The 26,314-nt window shown below is 56.6% G+C and overlaps 1 protein-coding gene across 1 annotated transcript in view; it reads right to left on the reverse strand.

Moving 5' to 3' along the window:
- Window positions 1-11,383: 11,383 nt before the first annotated feature.
- Window positions 11,384-26,314, reverse strand: part of ZBTB7C (zinc finger and BTB domain containing 7C) — a 109,058-nt gene continuing 94,127 nt past the window's right edge. The window contains exons 2-3 of the mRNA XM_042910240.1: window positions 24,048-25,271; window positions 11,384-14,115 (exon numbers count right to left, since the gene is read on the reverse strand). Of these exons, the coding sequence (XP_042766174.1) occupies window positions 13,464-14,115; window positions 24,048-25,255 (1,860 nt within the window). The 5' untranslated portion in view covers window positions 25,256-25,271 and the 3' untranslated portion in view covers window positions 11,384-13,463. The remainder of the gene's footprint in view (window positions 14,116-24,047; window positions 25,272-26,314) is intronic.

The raw sequence follows: 26,314 nt of genomic DNA on the forward strand, positions 1-26,314 counted from the left end.
ATATATATATATATATATATATATATATATTTATAATATATATATATATATATATATATATATATATTACTATATCTCAAACACATACTTAAACTAAAAGATTATTGGATTATTGCTGTTTGGGGTACCTGGGTGGCTCAGTCAGTTAAGCGTCCGACTTTGGTTCAGATCATGATCTCACGGTTCATGGGTTTGGGCCCCACGTCGGGCTCTGTGCTGCCAGCTCAGAGCCTGGAGACTGCTTCGGATTCTGTGTCTCCCTCTCTCTCTCTGCCCCTCCCTGCTCGCGCTCTGTTTCTCTATCGAAAATAAATAAACATTAAAAAAATTTTTTTAATTGTTTATCTGCAATTCAAAATTAATTGGGTATCCTATATTTTATTCACTGACCGCACGCAATGGACTTCTGACCCATGGGGACAGACACAGCGGGAGACGGGCCCCAGTGGGGCCTTCTGAAACACAGGACTCCGGGCAACAGATAGTCACTAATGCTAAGGCTCTCCCAGCTAGCTGTAGCGTCCTGGGTTCTGGGGGTGCTGGGGACAAGGTCCTTGCCAAGGGCTAGCTCCTGGGCCAGGAGGAAGCCAGGGTGGTTTGACCAGAAATTTTACCACGAAAGCCTCTGGGATGCATGTATGTTGGAGGGAGGGTGGGAAAGGGGCAGATGATGGGAGCAGGGAGGGGGACAGAGAAGGGAGCTTGCTGCTATGGCCACCATCACTATCCCTTCTAGAAGGTTGGAGACGGTCAGGGGAGTGGGGACAGAAGTTCCAAGGGGAGTTGGGGGGGGAACTGACAAATCGCCGGAGCTGCCTGCGGTGAAATCGCACTGCAGGTGTGTGGCCTGCTTCCCCAGCTGCATGGTCCCTGCCACTCGCGTTAGAGCATCCTGCGCCGGGTCGGGAGGGGAGCTGGGCAGGACTTGAGGGAGACAGCGTGGACAGCCTACTGAGCAGGGCAGAGGGCGGTCTCCCTGTTGGCCTGGTGTTGGCATTTGATGGTCCGGGCCTGGGTCTGTCGGTGGTGCGGTCTCTTAAGGCAGCAGAAGGAGCTGTCATCTGAGGGAGAAAAACTGGCTTAGAGAGGAGACATTGGATAAGGTGGAGAGGCCAAGGCAAAGGTTCTAGAATCATTTCTGAGAAGCTTTTGTGACAGACTGACCCGGGGCCAGATGAGAAGCTGAGTTCTGATCTACCTGGTGGCTTGAAAAGGGGCTTCCGGGGAAAGAGAAGCCAGTGTCCTCGAGGCAGGGTCCTGGACAATCTTGAGCAGGCGGGGAATTCTCCTAACCCGCTCCCCAGCCAGCCAGGACCGTGTCCTCAACTTCTCTGCGCCTTAACCCCCTCGCCTGATGAGTGGAGAGCACTGTGGATTTATCAGTCAATCAGAATCGCACATAACAGCAACTCACAAATGGAAAAGTGCTCAGTTCAAGATGGCATTCTTTACTGATGCCGTGGATAGTAAGCCCTCCTTTGGGGCCAGGCCCTGTGTCCACCCGGGAAGAATTAAAATGCTTCTCAAGGAGCTAGGTTCTGCTGGGGAAGACACGTAACCAGGTAACATGGGTAGGGCCCGGGTACCCCCAGGGTGCAACCTTGACTCCGGTCGTGGAGACTGAATTTATCTTCAGACAAAAGTGGAAAGTAGCTGCCTCTATCCACTTCTGTCCCCTCGAGTGTTCACCTCAAAGGTGCTTTTCATCACCTTCTACTCCTGCCCGCCTTTCCCCTCTTTCCCACCCCTCCACAGACAGCAGGGAAGGGTAGAGAGAGGACACGGTCGCCCCAGAGAGACCCGATTGCCCGGTGTCTGGACATTCCCGGCCAGAGCCTATTCTGTATATCGATGCTAACCGGGCTGGCTGCGGACAGGTAACCTCTCCCACACAGAGAATAAAGTGAGAAAAAGAAATAAAGAGAGAGTGTGAACAGGAAGCCCAAGGATGTATTCTGGGTCTGCAGTTAAGGCACAACTCCCGAAAACGAATGCGTTTTGCAGAGCTAGTCACACACGCAACCCTAAACACAGGGGTGACGACGCAGGCGTGTGTGTGCGTGCGGGCTCACGCGTGTGCGCGTATGAGAACAGAACGTCCAGCAGACTCACCCCCATCGGAGACACAGGAGGGGAAGCAATTCTGCGTGTTGCTTGGCGTGTTTGGGATCGAATGGCACCCCCAGGGGGCTATTTCGGATCTGGGGTGTCACTGTCAACAATGCTTACATCACGCAGCCTCGGTTTAGGCCCCCATCCTGTGTGTCGGGCAGCTTCAATCCTGGGAAGAGTTGAGGGTGGCCTTTGGTTGGGAAATCAGGCCTAGTTCTAGCGGTCCTTGACGCAGAAGCATGGGATCTTGAGACGTGACAGCAGAAAGAAATCCCGGGGCCCATGTCACCCGCCCCCTCACTTTCCAGATGATAAGATACAGATTGAGAGAGTTGAGGTAACTTTCTCAAGGTCGCCCAGAGAATCGGTGGCAGAGAAAAAAGTCTTTGAAACCAGCCTCCTAAATTCTGGCCAGCCCGTCAGGCTGCCCTGAGCAGCGGTAAAAAGGAATTCCAAATGACAAACGGAAGCTCTCAGAAGTTGCGACATCACGGCTAAGTGTCTTCAAACACAAAAATCCCAAGTAACGTTTGGACCCCGCTGTTAGCATCAGGGCCGTAATGATGTGTCTTCCTTGTATGAACAGACGAGAGAAATGACGGAGGACTGTGGTCCCCAGGCCAAGCCCGCTGACTGCACCTGAGCTCTGTCACCTTTCGGTGCTCCTGCATTCAGTCACTCTCCCATTTGGGAGACACCCCCAATAAGTAAGCAGTAGGATGCAGAGGCTCGGAGGGCCAGGAGTACCCTTTCCCGTCTCTCGGCAGCTAGAGGGGGAGACCGGGCTGTAGCCTCGGATCTTTGGATGGTCCTGACTGGGACTTCACACCCGGAGACAGTGACGCCCAGATGAGGGGACGGTCACAGCCTGGTGGCTTCTCGGGATGCTGACGGTGATGCCGATGTCCTGCGGCTTTTGGTTTCTCCCTGTTTTCTGAGGCTGGCCCTCCAACTTCCCTTTGGTCGCCCGAGCTACAGTATCCTTTTAACAAATCTGTTTTCTGCTTCCTCGTCGGTCTCCCCTGGCTCGCGGACAAACCCATCGCCTGCTGCATTCGAAGGAGAACAGAAAGCCTACACCGGTCCCTGACCTAGTGCTTCTGTTGACCCGCTGTTCTGTATGTCTGGCCATAAAGATCAGAGAGGCACTTGTCTTGGATGGCCCAATAAAATCAAGTTGGAGGCTACACGTACATTTCACCAGGGCCTACAGCCTTGGCCTGAGGAGAGAAATTTCGAGGGTGGGAACGTCTCAGTGTCCAGCTGGTCACCCAGTGGAGCCTGCAGAAACTTGCAAGTAAGGCGCCAGGAACCCCTTCTGTCGTCTGCCCCCCATTCATGGAGGAACCAACGCCGGGACGCCCGGACACGGGAGAAGAGACCCCTGCAGGCAGGGGAACATTTCGTGCAGCGTAAGCCATCGCCCCCTCTGTCATTTTCCTCAGGACTCTGACTGGTTTGCAGGGATACTGTAGGTGGTGTAGGAAATCAGCTGAGTGGGGGGGGGGGGGTGGCGGGGAGGCTCTTCTCCATCAGGGAACGGGGGAGGGGTGGGGGTCCGAATGGGGAGAGCACGAGTCAGCGTTCGGACATCGGCCACTCCCAGGGCACCGTCCACCTGCGGTGCTGTCCTGCCCTTCTCCCACATGCCCCCTCTTTGCCGGCTCCCAGAGGAGCCAGGACCAGTAGCTAGTGGGTGTGTGGGAACGTGGTACACTGAGGGGCAGGCGCCTGTTAGGGACTGAGTGCTTGTGTCTTTCTCAAATTCAGATGTTGAGCCCCTGCCCCCACGTGATGCTCTTGGGAGGTGCGGCCTTTGGGAGGCGATTAGGATGAGACGGGGTCATGCGGATGGGGTCCCGTGATAGAATTGGTGCTGTTAGAGGAGTCACAAGAGAGCTGGCTTCCTCTCTCTGCTCTCCATTCTGCGAGCCCACAGCGGGGAGATGGTCGTCTGCAGCCCAGAAGAGGGCTTTCAGCTGAACCCTACTGTGCTCCCGCCTCCAGCCTCCAGGACCACGAGGGACACGTTCCTGTTGCGTCTAAGCCATCCAGCGTGTGACATTTGGTTACAGAGGGCCTCTGTTCCCGTCCCCCTATAGGAAGGAGCCTGAGATGTGGCAGGAGTGGAGGGCAGCATAGGAGGGGTGCAGAGACGGGAGAGGGATGGACATTTTGCTGTTGGTTTGGGCTGGCCAAACCGGTTCAAGTAACTGAGAATGACACTTTTCTTATATCTGAGCACGACCAGAAAATGTCCAGGGCCTTCTCAAAACATGGAGTCAGGGAAGGGAGATCCAGCAGAGGGGGGTGAAGGGCAGTGGTGGGGGAAAATGGAGCCCCCTCTTTCCGGCAGGTTACTCGGTCCTGCTCCCTCAGTAAAATGCAGATAATTTCACGGGAAGTCACCATGCAATTCAGCGACAGACCCACCCCAGCCCCGCCAGACCTCTACACCCACGTCCTTCCTTTCTAGAACTTCTGGGAGCACCATGGCTTCCCTTGGTTTTTCCCCCAACACCTGCAGGCCTGGGCAAGGAGACAAGTAGAGGTCCCCATGTCTTATGTCAAAACATATAAATCAAGCTAACAAATTGTTAAATAAATTCAGTTGTGGTCTCCAATCTTGCCGAGCATACCTTCAGAAAAACCTAGAAAGCTGGGTTCACTAGATCCTTAGGTTCCTTGGGGTTCTGGTGGGGCAGAGCTGGTCTGTCAGCCCACAGCCACGTCCTGGCTTCCACTCCCACCCCCCAGCTGCTTCCCTGTCCCAAACGCTGAGAGGTCTCGTTCGCTCGCGCCCCAGTCAGCAGGTTGTTGTGTCCATCCTCCCCAATAAACAGCTACCCCTGGTTGTCCCTCAGCTTAGTGGGAGGGACTCCTGCAGCAACCTGCCCTCCGAAAGGCCTGGGGAGGGGTCTGCTGGGAGTTGTGGGGGTTGGGGGGGGGTCTCAGGTACTCTGAGCATGTGCCATCCAGAAAGGGCACAGGCTCCTTAGATTCTGGGACCCGTGGGGAGCCCTTTAAAACATGGAGCCAGGGGCGGGGGCCTGGTTTTCCAGGCCGAAGGGCTGTGCTGAGAACCCTTCTCATTTTTCCGAGCCAAATTTTTAGGCTCTGATTCTTTTTTTTTTTTTTTTTTTTTTTTAACGTTTATTTATTTTTGAGACAGAGAGAGACAGAGCATGAATGGGGGAGGGTCAGAGAGAGGGAGACACAGAATTGAAACAGGCTCCGGGCTCTGAGCTGTCAGCACAGGGGCCCGATGCGGGGCTCGAACTCACAGACTGCGAGATCGTGACCAGAGCCGAAGTCGGCGCTCAACCGACTGAGCCACCCAGGCGCCCCTAGGCTCCGATTCTGAAATCACGACTCCTTTCCTGGCATGTGGGACAGGCACATGCCTCTGTTCGCCTCCCTCCCCTCCAGGTGTGTGGCAGCCGCTGTCAGCCCCAGAGCGGTCCTTGTGGTGCCCGGGGGGACCGAGGGAGGGTGGGCTATCATTGGGCAGCATCTGGAGAGGAGGCCGTAGCCACAGGTAATCAAAGTTCTGCTGTTGAATGGGTCTCCCTGGGTGTCTTCAAACAGCTTTCCATGCCAGGCAAACCCTGAGAAATCACCAGCTCCGTAGTCTAATTTAAAAAGAGGATGTCCTCGTCGTTTCCTTCTCCCAGCTTTCCCACAGGAACCAGCAGCCGATTAACCCCCATCATTGGATTATCCAAAACAACAACTCAGACAAGCACCGGGATAAGCCGTGTGCGCTGGTCCTTTCCTCCCTCCCTCGGACACTCTCCCCTTCCCTCCTTCCTCTTCCATTGGAGGAATAAAAGCAACACAAAAGAAAAAAGGTGAAAAACAGAAATAAGCATAATTATTTTGCGTGGCGTTGAAGGGGCAGAGAGGAAAGAAAAAAGGAAACCAATGTGGATTGAGCACCTACTAAGTGGCAGGCGGGGCTGGTGTTCTACAGGCCTCCTCCAGCCCCAGGACAGCTCTCTGAGATGTCACCTCCTTCTTTCTATGGCGCCGAGCAAGGCTGCCCGGGAACACGGGGGCTCCAGGGCCGACAGAGGCTCTGGGTCAGTCCCCAGGGCAGAGGCTGGGCTGAAGGCAGATGGGGAGGGAGACTCTGGAATCCTCTCCAGCCACTAGCAGCTCCATCTGGAGGAGGAAGGAAGGTGGCGAGCCCCGTATCATTTTGCTCCCTTCTTTCTTGCTATGCCACACCCTCCTCCCCCTCCTGCCCTCCCTCCCCCACCCCACCCTGCAAAGGCCGACCTCCGTGGGAAACCCCAGCCTTTAGGAAATGAAAATGCATCTCTGCGTCTCAGAATGCCGTTCCTGTAAGGAATGATATCGAAATGGCAAGATAATAAAGCCATTGTCAGTAAAGCCCACACGCGGGCTCTGCTGTGCGGATTAAACTAGAAAAGCCCGTTTTGAGGAGGGAGCCTGAGCCTGGGCCTGAATCTCGGCACTGGGAGAGCAATGTGGGTTAAAGTTCTGGGTCCCTGCAGGGAGGAAGAGGGGGACAAGGGGGACCCAGCCTGGCGACGGTTACACTCCGGGGTGGCAAGCTTGTATGTCTCCGGGACAAGGGGTGGGGGAGCTCTGAACGAGGGTTTTCCAGGGCTGCAGAGCCCTTGGCGTGTTGGGGGGGCGGAAAACGGCCGGTACGAGCTTTGTTTGAATCGTCTAAATCTGTCTAAATTCGTCTAAATTGTCTGAATTCTGTTCCTTGGCTCTTTCTGGGCCTCAGCTTCTGAGGGGACAGCGTGGTGCAGTGGCCAGGAGGCAGCACATCCGGGTTCCAGCCCCGTCTCTGCCACAGCTCGCCGGCCCTGCCCCCTTGTCCTCACCCTCTGGCCGCTTCGGGCTTCGGGCCCGCCCCCCATCTGCAGAAAACCGCTTGGTATGTGGCGTGTTTTGAGGCCACATTATTGGAACTCTTTTCCTATTTGGAGAATATGCATCATGAATCCTTCCCTCTCAAGGCGGAAGCCGGAGGCTTACTTTCCCAGGCGGCCTGCGGTTAGGCCGCGAGGCGTGGGCCGTGAGCTGTCCTAGTCAGATGCACCGGCGCAAGGTGCCACGCGGCGGGGAGCAAGGTGAGGAGGTCCAGCTGTGTGGGATCTGTTTTCTTCGGGCAGCAGGGTGGTGGGGAGTGGGCCACGGGGTGGTGCTCCGGGGTCACGGGCCCGGTGTTAGTAGGGTGAGCGGTGGGGTCTCCGCCTAGCAGCGACAGCAATCAGATCTCCGCTGGAACAATGTGGCACAGCGCGCCCTGGGGTTGTTCCTGGCTTCCAGGCCTTGGACTATGTGCAATATTGACAAGGGCACCACTTCTGAACACTTTACTGCCATCTGCTGGAAAATGGCTGTGATATACAAACCGAATGTCTGTTACAACAAACATACAGGTCTGTCTAGGTGTGAGTAGGGCCTCTTCAAGAGTCCTGGTGTTGTGCAGTATGCAACCTGCGCAACTGATCTTGGTGACTGCAAGCCTGACTCTTCGGCCCTTGTGGAGATTCTGTAAGAGACTTCTCATTTTTAATGAATGCCTTTTCTACTTAAGCTACCTGGATGGGTTCTGCTGTTTGGCTAAGAATCTCAGCTGCTACAAATAGGGATAAGGATATGTGCCGCATTGGGCTGAAATCCAGTCAACCGATGGATGTAAGAGTCCTCTGAGGAAACATAAAGCAGTTAATGTCACTCAGAGGTTGTGTGCGTAGTGTATTCATTTTTAGAGGAACACGGGAAAGGGTCTGATTCACTCTATCTTCCTTCCTTATTCCAGAAACCCCTTTGTTTATTCTTTTGCATTTATGGCCAGGGTCAAAGTTCATGGTTGAATAGAGGAATCCCAAGGATGAGAATGAGAGTACGCGTTATAAATATTCCAGCAGGGAGGCCTGTGGGGAAAATGGCCTTGCTGGGTCTTGTCCATGCACTGCCGTGTCTCCTATCGTCACAAGGAGGGATGACATCAGCCTGCGTATCATTTGTCCGACGACTCTGTGTGCGTGAGCGTGTGTGCGTGCGCGTGCATGTGTGCGCGTGCATGTGTGGGTGTGCGTGCGTGCGTGCCTGGCTGCAGCTCAAGTGATCAGTTTCCAGGTTTTCCAGGATGGTCCAGATTTGAGATGTTTTGTCCTTATTTGTCAGTCCGTTTCTGGGCCCAGAGTTTTTGGTTTAGGCCGTGTGGGCTCTGTCCCTCAAGGTCACAACAGCCCCTGCCCAGGATGTGGTAAGGAGGAAAGAATGAGCAAAGCCTCCCCAGGGAATCCTCTCCCCATCAATTGCTGGAAATGCGTGTTTGACTCAGTCCTCAGTGCTTCAAAGCTGAAAGGAGGGAGAGGGGCTATCTGCTTGCTTCCTGCAACCCCCTCCACTCCTGCACCCCTCAGCAGGGTAGGGGAGAGGTGGGGGGCGGCGGGGGAGGTCCAGGGGTGATTTCAAGGCTGTCGGTCGGAGTCAGCCATCCCTGTTGGCTGCTTGAGGCCTGAAACCGCTTTGCTCCAGGGCCTTTCTTTCCACCTTGAACGAGGAGCAGGGGTGTGTAAAGGCCGGGAGAGGGAGCCTGTGAGTCACGTTCACCCTCGGAGGCTCCCATCAGGGTGTCAACAGAGGGCAGGGAAGAGAAGACAGAGTGCTTCCCTCCGTCCTGAAAGACAGCTGGGATAGGAAGAGGCACCCGGAGAAGGGGACAGGGTGACACGGCGGGGGGTGGGGAGGGGTTGGGGGGATTGGGAAGTAGACCACCGGATACAAACATTTTTGATTCCGGAATTTGTCTCGGGTCCCTGGAGGGGCCTCTGACCCTCTGCCTGCAGGTGGCATTTTCCATCCTGCAGGACCTCCTGACCCTTCACTCCTGGAGAGTGACAGACTTGTCGGATGAGGGAGCCTGTGGCCAGGAGGCCCTGTTCTTTCTCTTACAAAGCCCTAACGGCATTTGGCGCTCAGAAGGGCAAGTACACACACACACAAGGGCAACACACGGTTGGGCTGTTTCTGGAAATGCCCGCCTGTCCACTGCGGTAAGCTTGGAAAACCCTCAGGGAGGACGAGCTGGCCAGGTCGCAGGACACGAGGAGGAACGGGGTCTGGGGAGAGGGCTGCGGGGATGTGACACGGACCGACCGCTGCAGCCCGCCGAGTGGAGACCTTTGTTCTCCGCCGTAAGTTCGGGCCTTGGGGACAGATAAAGGCCCAGGATGAGAGACGGTCTTCATTCCTGTTGGTTCATTACTGTTTGGTCACAGAAGGGCCTCAAAATAAGTCAGGGCCTTTTGTACAGGGTCCCGTTTCTCTGGCCCCGCGTTGCTGGATGTGGCCGGAGGAGGGCTGCGGGTGGGGGAGGGCGGACAGCCCTGGGCCACCGAGCTGAGTTTGGTGAACTTTTCCCAGCTCATCTTTTCCACGTGTCACCCACTCTCTCTGGCACAGTCCTTCCAGGCTCACGTGAGGATACATATTCGCCTTTTCCCAAATCAGACGGAAAGGACCCAGGGAGCAGCCCTCCTTCTTCTGGAGGAGACTCTCCTCTCTGGCATTCTTGAAAGGCTGTGTTGAAGCCTTCCAATGACTAAGAGCTCACTGCCTCACAAGGGACCTCATGCCTCTTTAGGGCAACTCCAGATGCTAGAAGTTATCTTCCTTTGTTTGGACACCCAGCTACCTCCTGGAATCTCCCTCCTATCCGTTTGAGTTGGCCAGACTTTTGGTCCAACCCTCCCTCTACCTGACAGGGCTTTAGAAGATCCAAGGTCTGTTCGAACGTATTCCCTTAAGCCTTCCCCTGTGGGTTAAGAGGCACACGTTTCTTCGGCCTGTCCTCAGTGGCCTCATTCTCCCACCCTTCCCTCCCACCCTGTGTTGGGAGTTCCTTTGCTGACAGAACCCCAACTCCCTAACCTCCTTGGAGCCCGAGGGAGCAGGCCATACCTGGCAGGGCTCTATGGAATGCCCACCCGGCCGGGACTAGAGGAGAGTTTACTCACATGAGTTTAGGAGCCCCCAAGGGCCAAGGCCTATTGGGAGTCAGTTCCCTATCCTTTCTCCATGTTTGCCTACAGCATTCAGTGGCCTCGTATTTCTTGCACTGAGCTGGGCTGGCCCCCAAGCCCTCAGCCGTGAACTTAGGCCTCTCAAAGCTGCAGGGTCGCTAAGGAACATTCTGACTTTACTAGAAGATCCTGGGGAAAAGACAAGTAGTGTAACTGGCAAGTAGTGCAAGATGATGTTTTTCTATTAAGGCAAATGCATCTATACTACGCGATAGAAGGTGGACGCGTGATTTTCGAAGCCACAACCTGCAGCTGCAGACTTTTACACTGTGGGAAGGTGGCTTCGGGCAGTTTTGTGGCGTTCAGGCCCCGTTCCCCAACGGACTGCCCCCGGCTGCTGGAGGGTGTTCGGGTGGAACACTTGGAGAAGCTCTGGGTGCTTACTCCCCTTTGTCGTTAGAGGTGAGGAAAGGGAAGACCAGAGTAGGGAAGTGGTTAGCCCGAGGACACACAGCTCGGAGGAGTCTGGAAACCCAGATTTGCCCTGTCCGGAGACGTGCTGCATTCGGTACCTAAGCATGTTTACCATGGCAAGGAAGGGGATCCCCAACAGGCAAGCTTACGATCAAATAGTGCCTCACAGGTCTGCAGGGCAGGAGACACGGAGGAATTACGTTCTGGCCTCCCTACCACGCAGCTGCCCACTGACAACTGAAACGAGAATTGGAAGGAGGACGTCAACCTGAACCAGGAAACGGACCGGCACAGCTTTCTGTCACTCGGAACACCGGCCTTCAGGCGACTACATACGGGTTTGTGCTTTCTGCCAAGGTGTCTTTGACATTTACTGTAAGCTCCTGACACCCGAGCGTCCCGTCCTTTTTTACAGCGAGCACCTACCCATCGACTAGCGGCAGGTCACCTCTCACAGAAGTGCAACTCTCGGTAATTTAATCAAGTCAGTTAATACTGTTTAATAAATAGGCCAGAAAATTAGCTGAGAGTTTTTCTCGGTGGGCTGCGGCGTGCGACCAAAGTTGTGGAAGATTGTCCTTTGAATCACTAAGGCAAACTCTGTTGTGTCATTTTACAGAAAGCAATCACATAAAAAAGAGTTATAAATAGGAAAAAATTCCAAAGCTTCCCCACAGAGGGACAGGGAAATTGAAACACCAAAAAAAAAAAAAAAAAAAAAAAAAAAAAAAAAAAAAAAAAGAAAGAAAAGAAAGAAAGGAAAGAAAGAAAAAAGGAAAGAAAAAGAAACAAAACAAAACACAACCACCCCTACCCCCACAAAACATTTGCGTCAAGTTCTCCTCGATCATACAGTACTCAAGATCTTTGGATATTTTACAATATACAACTCCAAATTGCAGCCAAGAGAAAACAAAAAGAACTAACCAGTTGTCTGAAAAACGGAGTTTATAAGAAGTCATTACCTTTACAAAATAAAAACAAAGCCCCAACACCACTGGATTCCAATTTGTTCATTTTTCCTTGTTTTCTTTTAAAGTTTGGGTCAGCCCCAACCCCTTGGCTGATGGGGGGGAACACGGGGATGTTGGCTGATGGGTCCCAGAAGCAAGTGTCAGAAACAGAGACAGGACTCTAAGAGGTGGCTGCCCAGAAGGATGGTGTCTGAAGACAGAAGGGTGTCAGGACCAGTTTCCTCTGGTCGGAATGGTGTCTGGTGGGGTGTGGAGTCAGTGTCCTCTGCTGGGGAGCTGGAGAGTGACAGAGTCTGTGGTCTTCTCTGGCCTTTTTGTTCTTTTGTGTGTGTGTGTTTGCTCAGGAAGAAGCCAAGGCGATAGGAAGAGCCGAAGTCTCTTGTGCCCGCAGCTCCTGGACTGGGGACACCGGCCCTGGGTAATCCATGCAGGTGAACCCTCCTACCGTCGGGACTACCGAGAAACAAAGGCAAACTCAGCAAGAGAAGGGATGGAGGGCAGGAAAGGGGAGAGAAGAGGAAGGCACAGGGCCAGCAAAGCTGTCTTCCTTCTTACTGCAAGCTTATGAACCAGGGAGAGCGTGCATTCGTGCGTGCGTGCGTGTGGGCAGCTGTGACTCACAGAGCCCCCTACTGGAGCCGGGCCCCGCCTCCCACCACCGAGGGAAGCCAAACCACCCAGCTTCCTTCCCGAGCCACGAGGGAGGGCTTGAGGGTGTTCAAACACAGCAAAGGGGGCAATCCCCAGCAATACCGGAGCCCTGAGAAACCCACAACAAACATAAACCCTGGGTAACCGGGTGTTTTGTCTGTTTCTAGGAATCAGGGCAGAGGTGGGGCAGCCGCCAGGTGTTAAGAGGTGACTCTCGGCCCTTCCGTGTTGGCCCCAGGAGTCCCAAGAGACTTTGTACAGCCCTGGAGAGGGAGTCAATGCTAACTAGTCATCCCCAGGGGCCCTGGCTTACACGGTGGCCTGTCTGCCTGGAGAGGCGGGGAGTATTTGGAGTTCCCCACAGCTGCCTGTGGACATGGCACATCTCAGCCCTTCTTTGTCACTCCTGTCTAGGGTGGCCACATTCCTCACCTGTGCTAATAGAGAGGTGGATGTGAGAAAACTAAATCCGGCAAGATAGACGGTTTCACCAGAGACTTTAGGCGTGCAAAGCTCCCACCTTCTCAGTTCTTTTGTGTGTGGGGGTGGGGGGGTGGGGGCGGGACAGGTGTGTATATGTGTGGGGGTGGGTGCAAGAGGGGAAACTAAACTGCCAGCTCCCCTTCGGAGCAGGGTAGAGACGACCGACCCGTCCAAGGTCACAGGACAGTGAGGAATAATGGGCCCGGACTCCAGGAGCCTTCCCTGCCAATAGGGCATTTCCCACAAGGATCCCGGGATGGCTGGAGACGAGAAAAGTGACCCACCAGAGCACGGTCAGCAGGGACTCTGCCGTACAATGGTGGCTCAGCTAGGATGGGCGCCCCAGGCCCCTCGGTAGGCCTCGTCCCTGTTCCACCTGGTCTGCCTCTGGCCAAGCTACCTTCCTCCATCGAGCCCCACACACAGCTCCAGAGTGCTCCTGGGCACCCAGGGTGTGGCCGCCTCGGGGCACAGGTCCCTGTGAGTTTGTGTGTGACAGCCGGAGAGACAGCCAGGTAGAGGCCAGGCCCTGGGCTCCAGGCCCTGTGGGAGGAGATGCCCGCCTCAGACACCACCAAAAGGGATGCAGGAGGCCTTGGGAGGCCTAGAAAATACCACTGCTGCTGCTAATACGTTTTCGTTCTTTTCCGTTGTGATTTGAAAGAAACAGTCCAGACCCACTGGGTAGGGCAGGGGACGCCTGGTGGGAGAGGGGGCAAGGGCCGCTGGACTGGGATCGACAAAGACCAGCCTAGTTGTTGGCTTCAGACATGGAGGCCACATGGTTGAGGCCGGCGAGCCCGGGAAGGCCGGCCAGGCCCGCGGCCCACGGGTCGGGCAGCGGGAAGTAGGGCCGCGCGGCCGCCACGTTCTCGGCCAGCGCGAAGGCCAAGAGGCCCCCCGCGTTCCTCTCGGCCTCCAGCTGCGCGCGCCCGAACAGCTTCATCTGCGTCTCCTCGAACTGCCTCTCCAGCTCCTGCAGGCTCAGCGCGCCCTTGGGCGCCGCCAGGAAGTGCTTGGCGGGGCTGGGGCCGGGGAGGCACACGGCCGCCCCGCCCAGGTGGCCGCCCACCTCGCCCAGCGCGGGCGGCATCACGAAGGCCGCCTTCTCGGGCGCGGGGCCTCCGGGCCCGAAGAGCAGGCTGGCGGCCCTCCAGGCGGCGGGCTTGCGGCCGCGCCGGGGCCGGGCCATGCGGCAGCTCTGGCGCTTGATGTGGCGGTGCAGGTGGTCGGAGCGCGTGAAGCTCTTGTAGCAGAACTCGCACTGGTAGGGCCGCACGCCCGTGTGGATGCGCATGTGGTTCTTGAGGTCGTAGTTGTGCACGAACTTGGCGTTGCAGTGGATGCACAGGTAGGGCCGCTCCCCCGTGTGCTTCCGCATGTGGATCTTCAGCTTGTCCTGCCTGCAAACGCAGAGGCGGCGGTCAGTCCCCGCGGGGAACCCCGGGAGCCGCGCCCCCCAGCCCCTTCCCCCTTCCTCCACAACCCGCTCCAGCTGGCCACGGCCGTGGCGTCCAACGCCAGAAACGGGCCCCGTGCTAGGGTTTACTTGCAAACGCGGCCTCACTGCAAACGGGTGTGGCTACTCACCTGGATCAGAGGGCTGGAAAAGGAGCGGTGTCCCGAAAGGCCTCCTTCCCTCCAGGACCCCGCTTACTCGTCAGCTCCGAGTAAGGAAGCCGCACCCTTTGTCGGAGGCCCGGCTGGCACGTTGGAAAATGCGCCTGTCGGGGACACTTCTCCCCACAAGTCAGCAGCCTGTCCTTAGCCCTTGCGCGGTGTGGCGACCTCTGACACCGCCTTGCGCCTTAATTTCGCGCCCACTGTCTCCAGGCAGGTCTTCCCTCCTGTTCCTCCTGTGCCTTTGCCCCATCCTGGCCCCTGGGCTCTGGAGATCTGTCTGTCCTCGGCACTAATCTGGGAGGCTACAGAAGCCGGGCACACCTCGTTCAAGTCTCCTGCACTGTGGTTTCGCATCCCAAGCTGTGGGCTTTCCTCTTTGTCTGCAGAGAATTCCAGGGTTTACAAAAGAGCCAGGTGCGACAAGAATGTAGCCTAATCTAGGGCAAAGCTTTTTAGGATTTACGTGCTATTATTCAGAGGGAAGGTATGGTGTAAAGGTGGGGCTCCGTTGGGGTTTGGGAGCCCCTGCTCCAGCTGCAGACCCACCGCGAACATGCTGAAAGACCTTAGGCAAGTTACTCGACGTCTCTGCACAGAGCTGAATTTAGCATTAGACACAGTTCCTACTGTCCGGGGCTGACGGAGAGAATCCGGGTTTGTGTCAGACTAGATTCAACACACCTCCTGGTGATCTCGCAAGGAACACTGACATCACGGGGCTGTCTTCCTAAAGACCGAGCACTGCACAAGGCAGCTAGAGGAGCCTTCCAGCCTGGCCGAAGTGGATTCAGGTGGGCTGCAAGAACCCCTCTCGGGGTCTTTCCGCAGCCTTCCCCCACCAGGCCTGGCAGGCCAACGAGCTCTGCGTCCTGTCTCCTACCTCCTCCCCGCAGGTGTGGCCCCGGGGTGGGGCATCAGTCTGTAATTTTTGCCTCGGGTTTGAGGTCAGAACAGATGCAGAGCCCAGGCATTCGCCCTGAAATGGCCAGATTTAAACCATGCTCAATATAACCAACCGCAGGACAGCAGGAGCAGGTCCTGGTCTCCTGGTGTCCCCTGGCCGCTAGAGGTCTCACTGGCTCTCATTTTTGGACTGCTTCCCCAGGGGCGGGGCAGGAGAGAAAAGGACATTCTTAGGTACACTGGCAGAGAGCAGGGGAGGACCAGGACGGGTCCACCCCTTCTACCTGTGTTACCAGGAAGGCACAGGGCACCTGGGAGATGGATATGGGGGAGGGAGGAGGAAGTGAATGCAGCTTCCGAAGCCGGCAGGTGTCCCTGCACACCAGACCCTCCTCTCCTCCACATTCTCCGTCCCTGCCCCTCCCACGAGCCACCAGCTGCGCCCAGGCTGCATGGCACCCTGCTGTGACATCCCACGCTCCCTTCCCTAGCCACAGCATACTGCCCTTATGGTGTCTATAACCCACATTTCATCCAGGTGACTGGGGGGTTTGAACAGGAAGGGGCTTAAGCGAGCATAGGGGCCAGTGGGTCTCAAACTTGAGCCTGCCTAAGCACGGCTCTCAGGGCTTGATGAAGCAGCATGCTGGGCCCCACTCCCGGAGATGGTGATTTGGGAGGTCCCTGGGCGGAGAGGGCAGGGAACACGCGTTCCTAACAAGCTGCCAGATGCCGCTGCTGGTGCTGCGGGTCCATGGGTCCACGCATCACTTTGAGAGCCACCTTTGCTGGTGGGCAAACTGGGGCCCAGGGAGGGGACCTCGCCAGGGCCACCCAGAGAGTAATGGCAGAGCCGAGGCTAGAACTCACGCCTCTTTCCTCACCGCTGCAGAAGTGGGGTGCACAGTGCCCTTTGTGCCCCAACAGCAACGCGATCTAGTCATGAGGGACGTGTCTTGGGACTCACACATTCATCTAGGCGCTCAGGGAAATGCCGATGTCAGGTGGTCAGCTGGGCGCGCTCACTGGCTACGGGACTTGTGTCCTCACCAGGGCCCGGTGGAGGACTCCGTTGGAGTCATCAGTGGGGCTTTAAGTATATCAACTCACTTAATCCCACCATAACCTTATAAGGTGGATATTTTTCAAAATCACTGTTGCACATAATTAGTATTGATGCTGAGGGTCACCCTCAAATAATGGACGGTGCAAATGGTAAATCTTTAGATATTAAGGGTCCATTGTAAATATCCACAACGTCTCCCAAGCTTTTCATTAGAGCATCCAGATTAAGTCACATCTTAGCAGCAGTTAGCTGGCATGTGTAGGAAGTGCTGAGAAGGTGACTTTCTTTTACTGAGCACCTGCTATGGGCAGACGACTACACCATTTCAATGACCCTTGGAGGTTGTTATTTAGAGGCAAGTTGTAGTGTAGGAGTGGGGCCCCCATTAGGGGTCTGGGAGCCCCTGCTGCAGCTACGGACCCACCACTAACCTTCTGGGTGACCTCAGGAAAGTTACTTAACCTCTCTGTGCAGAACTGAACCTGGGGCCAGATATCAGTTCCTATTGTCCAGGACTGATGAGAGAAGCTGAGTCTGTATGAGTTAGATTCAACATACCCAGAATAATTTCCTCACTTAGAGGAAGAGTTGAGGCTCAGAGAAGTCAAGCAGCTTTCCCAAAGGTGTCTAGGCACGAGGGGCCAAGGAGCGTGGGGAGCAGTCTGAGGTATGGTTTGTTTGCAAGCTCTTCTGAGGTTGAGAAAGGGTAGATTTTCAAACCGGGGACTTCCAGCCTGTGAGGGAGTCAGGGCTGCCTCAGAAAGTGCAGACTAGAACAATCAAAACAGGGCATTTGCAGCCAGCTTTGGGACTCTGGGGCCAGAAGACCGGGGCATGCCTTGGGAGGGGCTCAGCCCTGGGCAGGAGCTGGCTGTCCCTAATAGAGACTTTTGTGGGAGCAGTGGAGGGTAGAGCTGCAAAGCTTATGATATGTTAGTCCTGGAAAAGAAAGTTAGAGATCATCCAGTCTACCAGGATCCCATTAACATGTTGTGATTCACAGTCTGAGTCAGTGCGCCCAGTAACCTGCATTTTAGCAGTATATTTGCGAGGACCTTGAAAATACTGATTTCATTCAATCCCTTAACTCTCAAGATGAGGAAAGCGAGGACAGAGAGGGAATGGCTTTCTAAGGTCACGTCTCCTCCTTATTCCTGTAACGACCTTTGCGCGTGGATATAATGCACATGCGTGTTGACAGGCCCGGGGCCAGCCACACTCCAAGAACTAGACCAGGTCCTTAGCTGCCCTGGGCCCCAGTTTCCTGACCTCTACAATGGGGCGGGGGGACCCTGGGCTGCATCATTGTGACCTCTGGTGTTCTGTAAGTGTTCGGATATTCTGGGTGTTCTGGGTAATGGGCTTACACTGAATCTCTTTCTCGCTAGTTGGCCTCACGCATTATGGTGGTTTTACCCCTATCTGAGGTGATGGATGTATTAACGTGTTCACCACCACGTTATTGTGGTCTCACGACATTGTATAAGCTTACATGTTAGACGTCAGTTATATCTCAACGAAGCTGGGAAAAAAGAGATCACCCACCTACTTACTTGCTAGCCCCCGGCCCCCACAGTACGCACCCGCACAGCGCATGGATATGCTGCTCCACTAGCAGGCTGTGCTCTGGTCACTCTGTACCCCGGCCACCCGCAGGCACGAGCTGGGCTTCCAGGCTTCCCTCCCTCCAATGCGGAGCCTGCCATATTGTGAGACGTGGATGTTTGGTACACCCTGTGTCCTTCCCTTTCTGCGCAGATCTCGTGTTCCCGCGCCAGCGCTCCATCTCTGGGCTCCCACCAGAGGTCCAACCCCGGATGTCAGCGTGTGCACTCCTTCCTTTCCAGCCGTGAGCCCTTGGCTCCGGCCCCCCTCCTCCCTGCACCTCTTTCTCAGTTTACTTTTGCAAACCGCCCTGCCTGAAATGTCTCCCACTCCCAACTCCCCCTCCTCCCGCTCCCGCCCACCTTTCAAGGTCAAATTCAAGGGCAATCCTCTACAAGCCTTTCCCTGTCCGCCCAGGCCCCGTCCTTCGCCCTCGCCTTCCAGAGCACCTGCGACCTGAGTACTGTACCTCAAGCTAGGTCACTGAGGGGCAAGGAGGGAGCAACAGAAGACAACGTGTCAGCATCACCGTCTCCTGTTCCCAAATGACCCCATAGGTATCAGATTTGTCTCCCCTTCCCTGCCCCCCCCCTGCAGGGCGTGAGCTCCGGGAGCCAAGCCTCTCTCTCCGTACTGTGGCCCCTTTCGACCGTACGGGTACTCTCGGCAGATGAAAAAACAGTGCTCAGAGGTGCTTTGCTGCTTTTATTTTCTGTGCGTGTTATTTCCAGGGCAGGGGCCATCACGTGTGCCGTTTTCCTGAGCTGTCCCTCTGCAGAGCCACCTCCCTGTCCCTGGCTCCTGCAGCCCTGTCTCGTTGGAAGATGATGCAGGGGGAGCACATGGATGGGCGAGGAGCACTGGTCCCGGCTACTGCAGATGAGGAACCAAGGCTCTCCGTACTAACCAGTAGCATGGACCAGGTGCTTGCTGGGCACCCGGCAGTTACGCCTTATCTCGCGGAAGCCTATGGAGGACGTGTCGCCATCACTGTCATGAGGAAACTGGGGCAGAGAGGCTGCAGTAACGCGTCCACGGCTTCCCCGATCTCGGGCCATATGTGAACGGAATCAGGGGCCTGGGGGCAACTTTAGGAAGCGCCTGCTCCAAGCCCCTCACGTTACACGTGGGGAAGCTGAGGCTCAGAGAGGGGAGGAGGCCAAAGTCACACAGGCAACGAGAGGCAGAACCAGGGCCCTGAGCCTGGGGTTCCTGATGACCACTCTGGTGCCCTTTCCAAGGTGCCCCAGTCCGCGGAGACCCTGAGCCCTCCGGTCCCTCCTGGAGCAGCGCTTAGCGTGAGCCCGGCTGGCACTGCTCTCTCAGCCCCCGCTCACGCTCAGTCTGCGGCACTGAAGGTACCGGATCTGCTTGCGTGAGGATCTGCCAGACGCTTCTGTATCCTGTGCGGATGGCGCATGGCACTGAACACGCAGCGGGGGGCTCATGGCATGTTTGTCGACTGACCGCTGGCCTGCAGCTGCCGGATCGGCTCTCAGGACCCCCTACTCCAGTTCCAACGTGCTCTTGGTCACCCTGATTCCCTTGTCTGCCACCCCCTTCCTTTACTCTGCACTGGGAGCAGCCCCGGCCACGTGTGCCCGAGCCTTGATCTGCATTCCCCCTTCCAGCCCGGAGAGCTTATCGTGGGAAAGATGCGCCCGTCCCCATGAGCTCATTCCCCTGAGTGAAAGCGAGGGCTGCGGGGTCTCGCCCGGGGGCCTCGGCCTCCACGAGGGCTCCCGGTCACGATAATGCTTTCCCAGCACCATCCGCCCAGACTTCTTGGTAACCTGATGGTCTGAGACAAACCCTCTTCCTGCTGCCACTGCTAATGACATTGCATTATCTTAATAAGGTCCCCAGGGCTGCCAGGAGTGGGAGGGCTAAAAGGAAAATACGGGAAGAAAGCAGCAGCCAGGCTCCTGGCCTGGTCTGGGGAGCAGACTGCTGCCGGCGTGCGGAGCGACCAGCACGGGGCTCACGCCGGCAGCAGCTGTTGGAGGCAAGACCTTGCGGCCTTTACGGGACGGTGGCAGGAGACCCCGTGGAAACTGGGGATGTCACAGCTGGCCAGAGAGTGGTGCTCAGGGTGTGAGGCATAGGCAGAAGGACTCCCAAGTGCTTGCGGGGTGACCAGAGCTAGGAGGGGACAGCGTGGGGCCAAAGAAAATAGTCTGGTTGGAGCCTTTGAGGCCTTGCCCGGTTTCCGGGGGTGTGTCCTATCTGAAACAACCGGTGTAGGACAACGGTCCCCAAGGCCGGTGGAAATTGAGCACCATCTCAGAGGGGAGGGTCTGATGCCAAGGGACAGACAACATCATGGCGGGGAAGGCCTTCATCTCTCTTCTTGGAGAACGACAGAATGAGAGCTACAGGCAGGCTTTGGGGGCAGAATGGGCTCTGTGGGAAGGAGTCCTGGGTCCTTCCACCACGGTGGCTGAAGCCATTAGGAATGATGTCCCCATGGGCGTGGCGATTCTGGGAGTCAGCATCTGAGGCCGTAACTCGGAGCCTGAGCCAAAGGGCCACTTTGCAAGAAGAGGGTAGGCCGCTCCAACATCCCTCAGGGTGACGGGAAGCGGGGTCACATCAAGGAGAAGGGAAAGGAGGCCTGACTAGAGAGTAGAAGCCCAGTTGTGTTCGAGGGAAGAAGGGGAAGATAGTGTCCAGGAGGAGGAGTTGAGGGCGGCCGGTCCTGGCTCCCTTAGCCTCTGGGGGGCCGGGTCCCAAGGAGCGGCTTGGCCTTGCAAGGGAGTCTGGGAATTCTGAGTCAAGGCGGCCGCTGCTTTCAGTGGCCGCTGAAGTGCCTCCATCTGGGGAGGGAGGGAGGGAGGGAAGGTGTTCTGGGTGGTGGCTGCAGGAAGTCAACCACAAAGAAGGTCCCCGTGGAAAGGCTGCAAGGGGACTTGGCTGCAGGGAGAGGTACGGGAAGCCCTACATGGACAGGCTGGTGGGAGACAGAGAAGAACCCTTGCAGGGCAGCTCCGGGAGGGGTGGGAGGGAAGCACCAAGCCAGTTCTTCTGAAGAATGTGACCCGGAGGGCGGTCGGGGAGCGTTCCAGGCGGACGGCCACAGCCCAGGGTACGAAATAAAGTCCCCAGGGTCCCTTGTGGGAGGAGGCCAAGAAAATGTCCAGCCTCCCCCCACCCTGGCGCTCCTCTGCCCCCGGGAAGGGAGTGCCCAAGAGCAAGTCTGATCTTTGTCAGCAGGGTCCGGGTCCAGTGGGAACCGGGTGAGGGGAGGTGCTGACGGAGGCAGGAACGCAGCTGCTTCAGGGGCCAGATGGCTGTGGCGGAGCAGAGCAGGAGCAAACCGGAGGGAGGGCAGGGCAGACGCAAGGCCGCCCCGCGGGCGGCCGGTCTGGCCTGGAGGGCTGGTGAGGCTGCAGGCACAGAGGCCCCCTAAGTGATCATCAGGAATGTGCTGGGAGGGAGGGTTCTGGAATGCAGCCCTCCTATACAACCCAATATCCTGCCCAAACCAGGAGGCCAACTCAGAGAATGTTCTCGTGTCAGGAGGGCGAGAAGTCTGTCTGCAGTGACTGAGCAAGTTTAACCCTCTCCCTAGGGAAGGCAGGGCCCACAGACCGGCGTGGCCTGGACAGAAGGCTGTGTGTGGGAAGGGCCTGGAGGGAAGGGACTTGGGGTCCTGGGCAGGCTCACTATGTGGCATGCTGAGACGTGCATCACCCTGAACCCACAGACCTGGGGCTCCCCTGAAGGGAGAGGTGCCCTGGAGGCAGCCATCTGTGAAGGGAACAGGTATGGGAAATTAGGGACACGGACCCTGGACGGCAGGAGGGGGGCACTCTGGCGGACTTGGGGCCTGGCTTTGTGAAGAGTGTGCTCGTCTTTGAAGTCATTCCTGGGGTCCTGGACTGGGAGTCACAGGCTGGAGATGGGTGAACGGCACTCCAGTGTAGATTGTGCCCTAGTTTATCTCCCCAGTGTTATCCCTGTGTCCTTGTGCTCTTGTCACACACCTCGTTCAGGTGTTCTGGCCCCGCACAGGGGTGAATTCAGGAGAAGGTGGTGGGGGTGGGGCATCAGAGCGGCAGGGGCATTAGTGAGGGATATCCCAGGGGAGGTGATCCCCAGGAACTTTGGGTCCAGCTGCTATGCGGCGATAACAGCAGAACACCCTGAGGTCAGCATTGCAGGGCGGAAGGGGATGCACGCGGGATATGGGGGGGGCCCTGCCCCTCCGCACCTGGGGACTCTCCCTCCACTGTCAGCTCAAAGCATCTGGGAGAGATTCGGTGTGGAGTTTCCCTCCCAGAAGCAGCTGTGCGGGGACCCCAAGGCCACCTTTGAAACCGTCAGCATCGTCCTTCGAAACAGTCACCAGAGGAGCCTGCTGCAGAGCCGTTTCAGCAATGCCACGGTCACCTGAACACATTTCCGACACCCTTCTCTGGAGACTTCAAACAGAGTTTTCAAGCCACCCAAGATAGCGGGTCTCATGACTTTGTAAGACTCATCTTCTTTTTACGCCCGAAAAATACCGTCCCTGATATGCTGTTCAACTTGACGCAAAACAATTTCACTCTATGCTCAAAGGCCAAAGCTTGGGCCCACTGAGGAAGCTCAGGAGAAGGCACCCCCAGCAGTTCCCAAAGAGAAATTTCCAAGAGGATGTGGGGTAATGGCAGCTCCACTGGCGTAAGCGTGGGTCTCGGGCTGGGTTCTTTGCCAGGGACGGGGGCCGTGTGAAAAAAAAGTGCAGCGGGGCGCGTGGGTGGCTTGGTCGGTTGAGCATCCGACTTCGGCTCAGGTCATGATCTCACGGTCCGTGAGTTCGAGCCCCGCGTCGGGCTCTGTGCTGACAGCTCAGAGCCTGGAGCCTGTTTCGGATTCTGTGTCTCCCTCTCTCTCTGACCCTCCCCTGTTCATGCTCTGTCTCTCTCTGTCTCAAAAATAAATAAACGCTAAAAAAAAAAAAAAAAAAAAAAGTAAAAAAAAAAGAAAAAGAAGTGCAGGTAAGAAAATGGGTGCTTGGGTTTCTCTTATATAACCAGGGGATTTTCATTCCAAATAAGCCTAGGACCTGGAAGAGAAGGACATCATCGACTCCAACAAACCAGTGCATATGATTTGAATAGAAATGCACATCTTCAAAGGAAAGGACCTGGTCCGGTCAGCCACGGTCACAGAGCTCTGTCCACATCCGACACGAGCAAGAAACGAGCAAGCCCTGAGGCAACGCCACTCACCAGAACTTTCTCCACCGTCAAAATGGCTGGGAGGGTCAGCCTCACGCCAGTGACCACAAACAGCCCCGACAGACCCCATTTTCCCCAGAGGAGGACCATCCAAACCGAGCAGGGAACCAATCTGACCCACATCATCCCACTAATCAGCTTTGAACCTGAAAGTTGCCGCGCAGAGGGGGTACGGAACACACGCTTGCTGAACGGCACGGAGTCTGTGAAAGGCGAAAGGCTTGTCACGTATTGATTTCAAATTTCAAATTATACAACCGCAGGAAGTTAACCCAACATGGAGAATCAAGGCGGAGAACATAAACAAGAGGCTTATCCTTTAGCTCGGATCCCAAAAGAAGATCGGAAGGGCTCCAGGGGTCTCTACAGTCTCCTGGTCACAGATTTTGCTGTCCTGCAAGTCCCAGCTCTGGCATCTTCCTCTGTATGTGCTTACCAGAGCGGTGGATGGCTCATCTGTAAACACAAGGCCAGAGCACCTCCCCATCTCCCCAGGACCTGCCCGTCCCGAATAAGATAAAGAGGCGACACTCCGCAGGGGAGCCTCAGAGCGGCTTCCGTGGATCCACAGTGGGGAAGGGGAAGGGAGGTCAAGCAAGCTAGGAGCTGAGGCCCCTCGCTTCCGACCGAACTTGAACCCCTCTGCCCTCATCTGTATTATATCCTGTGCTTCCGCCTAAGAGTGTATCTCAGACAGTATTTTAGCCCCTTAGGAAGAGTTTGGAAATCGCCACACCAGGGAAGGCCTGGCATGCCTTCTAGTGAATAAACTTGCCATGCATCCGGGGTCCGGCTGGGCCTCCCCTCCATCCCAGCCCTCCGTGTCCCTCTCTGCTGTCGTCACGGGCCACCCCCCCGCCCGCCCTTCCTCCTCCTCCCCGCCGGCCCCCCGCCGGAGGGCCGTGATGCGCACCTGGTAAAGCGGACCTCACAGATGTTGCACATGTATGGCTTCTCCCCGGTGTGGGTCCTCATGTGCCGCGGCAGCTTCCCGGCCCCCATGATGACTTTGTGGCAGATGGGGCACTGCTGAGAGGCCTTGGGCTTCAGCTTGCGCTCCTCCACCAGCGGCCAGGGTGGGAAGAGGCCCCCCAGGTGGGTGGCACTCAGGAAGTTGAGATAGGCACCGTAGTCGTTCTCCGCCTTGATGGGGCCCAGCGGCCCCCCGGGAAGGTCGGGGAACATGTCCTTGAAGAAGTCGTTGGGGAAGGGGGGCGGTGGGGGCGGGGGCAGCTCCTCCTTCTCCTCCTCCTTGATCTTCCGGTTCTTGATGACCAGGTCTAGCGGCCCACTGTCCATGGGCTGCTCAGGCAGCTGGGCAAAGGCACCAAAGTCCCCCGGCCAGAGGTGCGGGAAGAAGTCAGGGGCGAACGGAGATAAGGAGGGTCTCCTATCAGTGATGTTGGCTTTGGGGTACAGGTTCTCCCTCAGCAAGGATTCGATGGAGAAGTCCCGGATGACGCCCAGATGGCCGGGGCTGCCGGCCTGGAAGGAATCGGGGAAGTCCCTGGGTGCGTCGGAATAGGCCTTCTCCGTGAGATGGTCCGTCTTGGAGGGGCTTTGGTGGCAGTTGATGTCCTGGGGGTCGGGCAAGTTTTCTTGGTCGGCGAAGTCTTCGGTGTCATCATCTTCGTCTTCTTCCTCTTCCTCCTCCTCTTCCTCCTCGTCCTCATCGTCGTCATCCTCGTCGTCGTCGTCGTCCTCCTTGTCGTCCTCCTCCCCGCCGTCCCCGCCGGGCTCCATGATCTCCAGGCACACGTTCACGATGCACTGGATCTCCAGCATCCTGGCGGCGTTGAGGATGTGCTTGACGTTGGAGGCGGTGATGGTGAGCGTGGAGGTGTAGGCGAAGTCCAGGATGGCAGCCAGGGCCTCGGGCTGGACAAAGTCGATCTCGTAGACGTACGGCTGACTGGCCAGGGCGCCGGCCGTGAACAGCTTCTTGAAGTATTTGCTGCAGGCCGCCAGGACGGCGCGGTGGGTGCGGTACTCGTGCTCCTGCACCACGAGGAGCACGTCGCAGAGCAGGCCGTCCTGCCGCTGCTCGTTCAGGCTGCACAGGACCTCGCTGCTGTGGTTGGGGAAGGGAATGCCGATGAGTTCGTCGATGCCATTGGCCATGTTCTCAGCCAGAGCCCTGCAGGGACGCACAGAGAGGAGGCCGGGGTTAGAGGCACAGTCCCGGGAGGGGACACCCAGCTCTGGGGCCGGTGAGGGGGGCCGCCGGGCTGGTGGGAGCGCTGGCCACGGCACCCCTGCCTTGGCTTAAGGCTTCCCCATCCACCAGAAAGCCGACCCTCCTCCCTCTCGGCCTGGCCAAACCCCACCTGCGATTCAGAGCCCAGCGCGCAAGGCGGGCTTTTCACTGTACCCCCGGGGCCCTCTCCCGGCACCCCCAAGGCCCTTGGCCTGAGGCTTCTCAATGGGCAGGTAGTATACGCCATTTAGCCAAGGTTGTGGAAGCTTCTCCTGGGCACGGTTCCACTGAATTCGCTTCCTGCTCTGGGCACTACAGGAATGGCCCTCAGTCGAGGGCCAAGCAAGGGAGTGTTCTGTCGCCACTCAGGGCTCCTGCTGGGTAAATGCTCTGTTGTTTTGTTTCGTTTTCCACAAAGCCTCTGACTCGGGTAATGGATGAGTATGTTGCTACTATTGGCTACTGTTCTGAGCGGCGCTGTGGTCCCCCCTCTGCCTGCCCCAACTCGTATGCTGGAACCTTAAGCCTCAGGATCTCAGAATGTGACTCCCTTCGGAGGGAAGACTTTTAAAGAGGTGACTGAAGATCAAATGAGGTCACATGAGTCAGCCCTAATCTAGCATGACTGGTATCCGTATAAGACGGGAGGAGGACGCAACACTCAGAGGGCAGAGCCCGTGAAGACACAGGGAGAAGATAAGCCAAGGGGAGAGGCCTCAGAAGAAACCAAACCGGCCTGACACCGTGACCCTGAACTTCCAACTTCCAGAACTGTGAGAAAATCGGTTTCTGCTGTTTAAGCCCCTGAGTCTGTGGCTCTTGCTAACTGCGGCCCGAGCAAACCGATAACAGCTTCTAGGAATCTTAACAACCAAATTTTGTGGCCCATTTTTGGCACAGGAATGGGGGCCTAAAGGCATATGTCTTGCCTTCTGACCTTACTTCCGGCTTCGTTCTAGTTGATGGCATTTCTATTCACTTGC

The sequence above is a fragment of the Panthera leo genome, chromosome D3 (assembly GCF_018350215.1).
Source record: "Panthera leo isolate Ple1 chromosome D3, P.leo_Ple1_pat1.1, whole genome shotgun sequence".
Lineage (NCBI taxonomy): Eukaryota > Metazoa > Chordata > Mammalia > Carnivora > Felidae > Panthera > Panthera leo.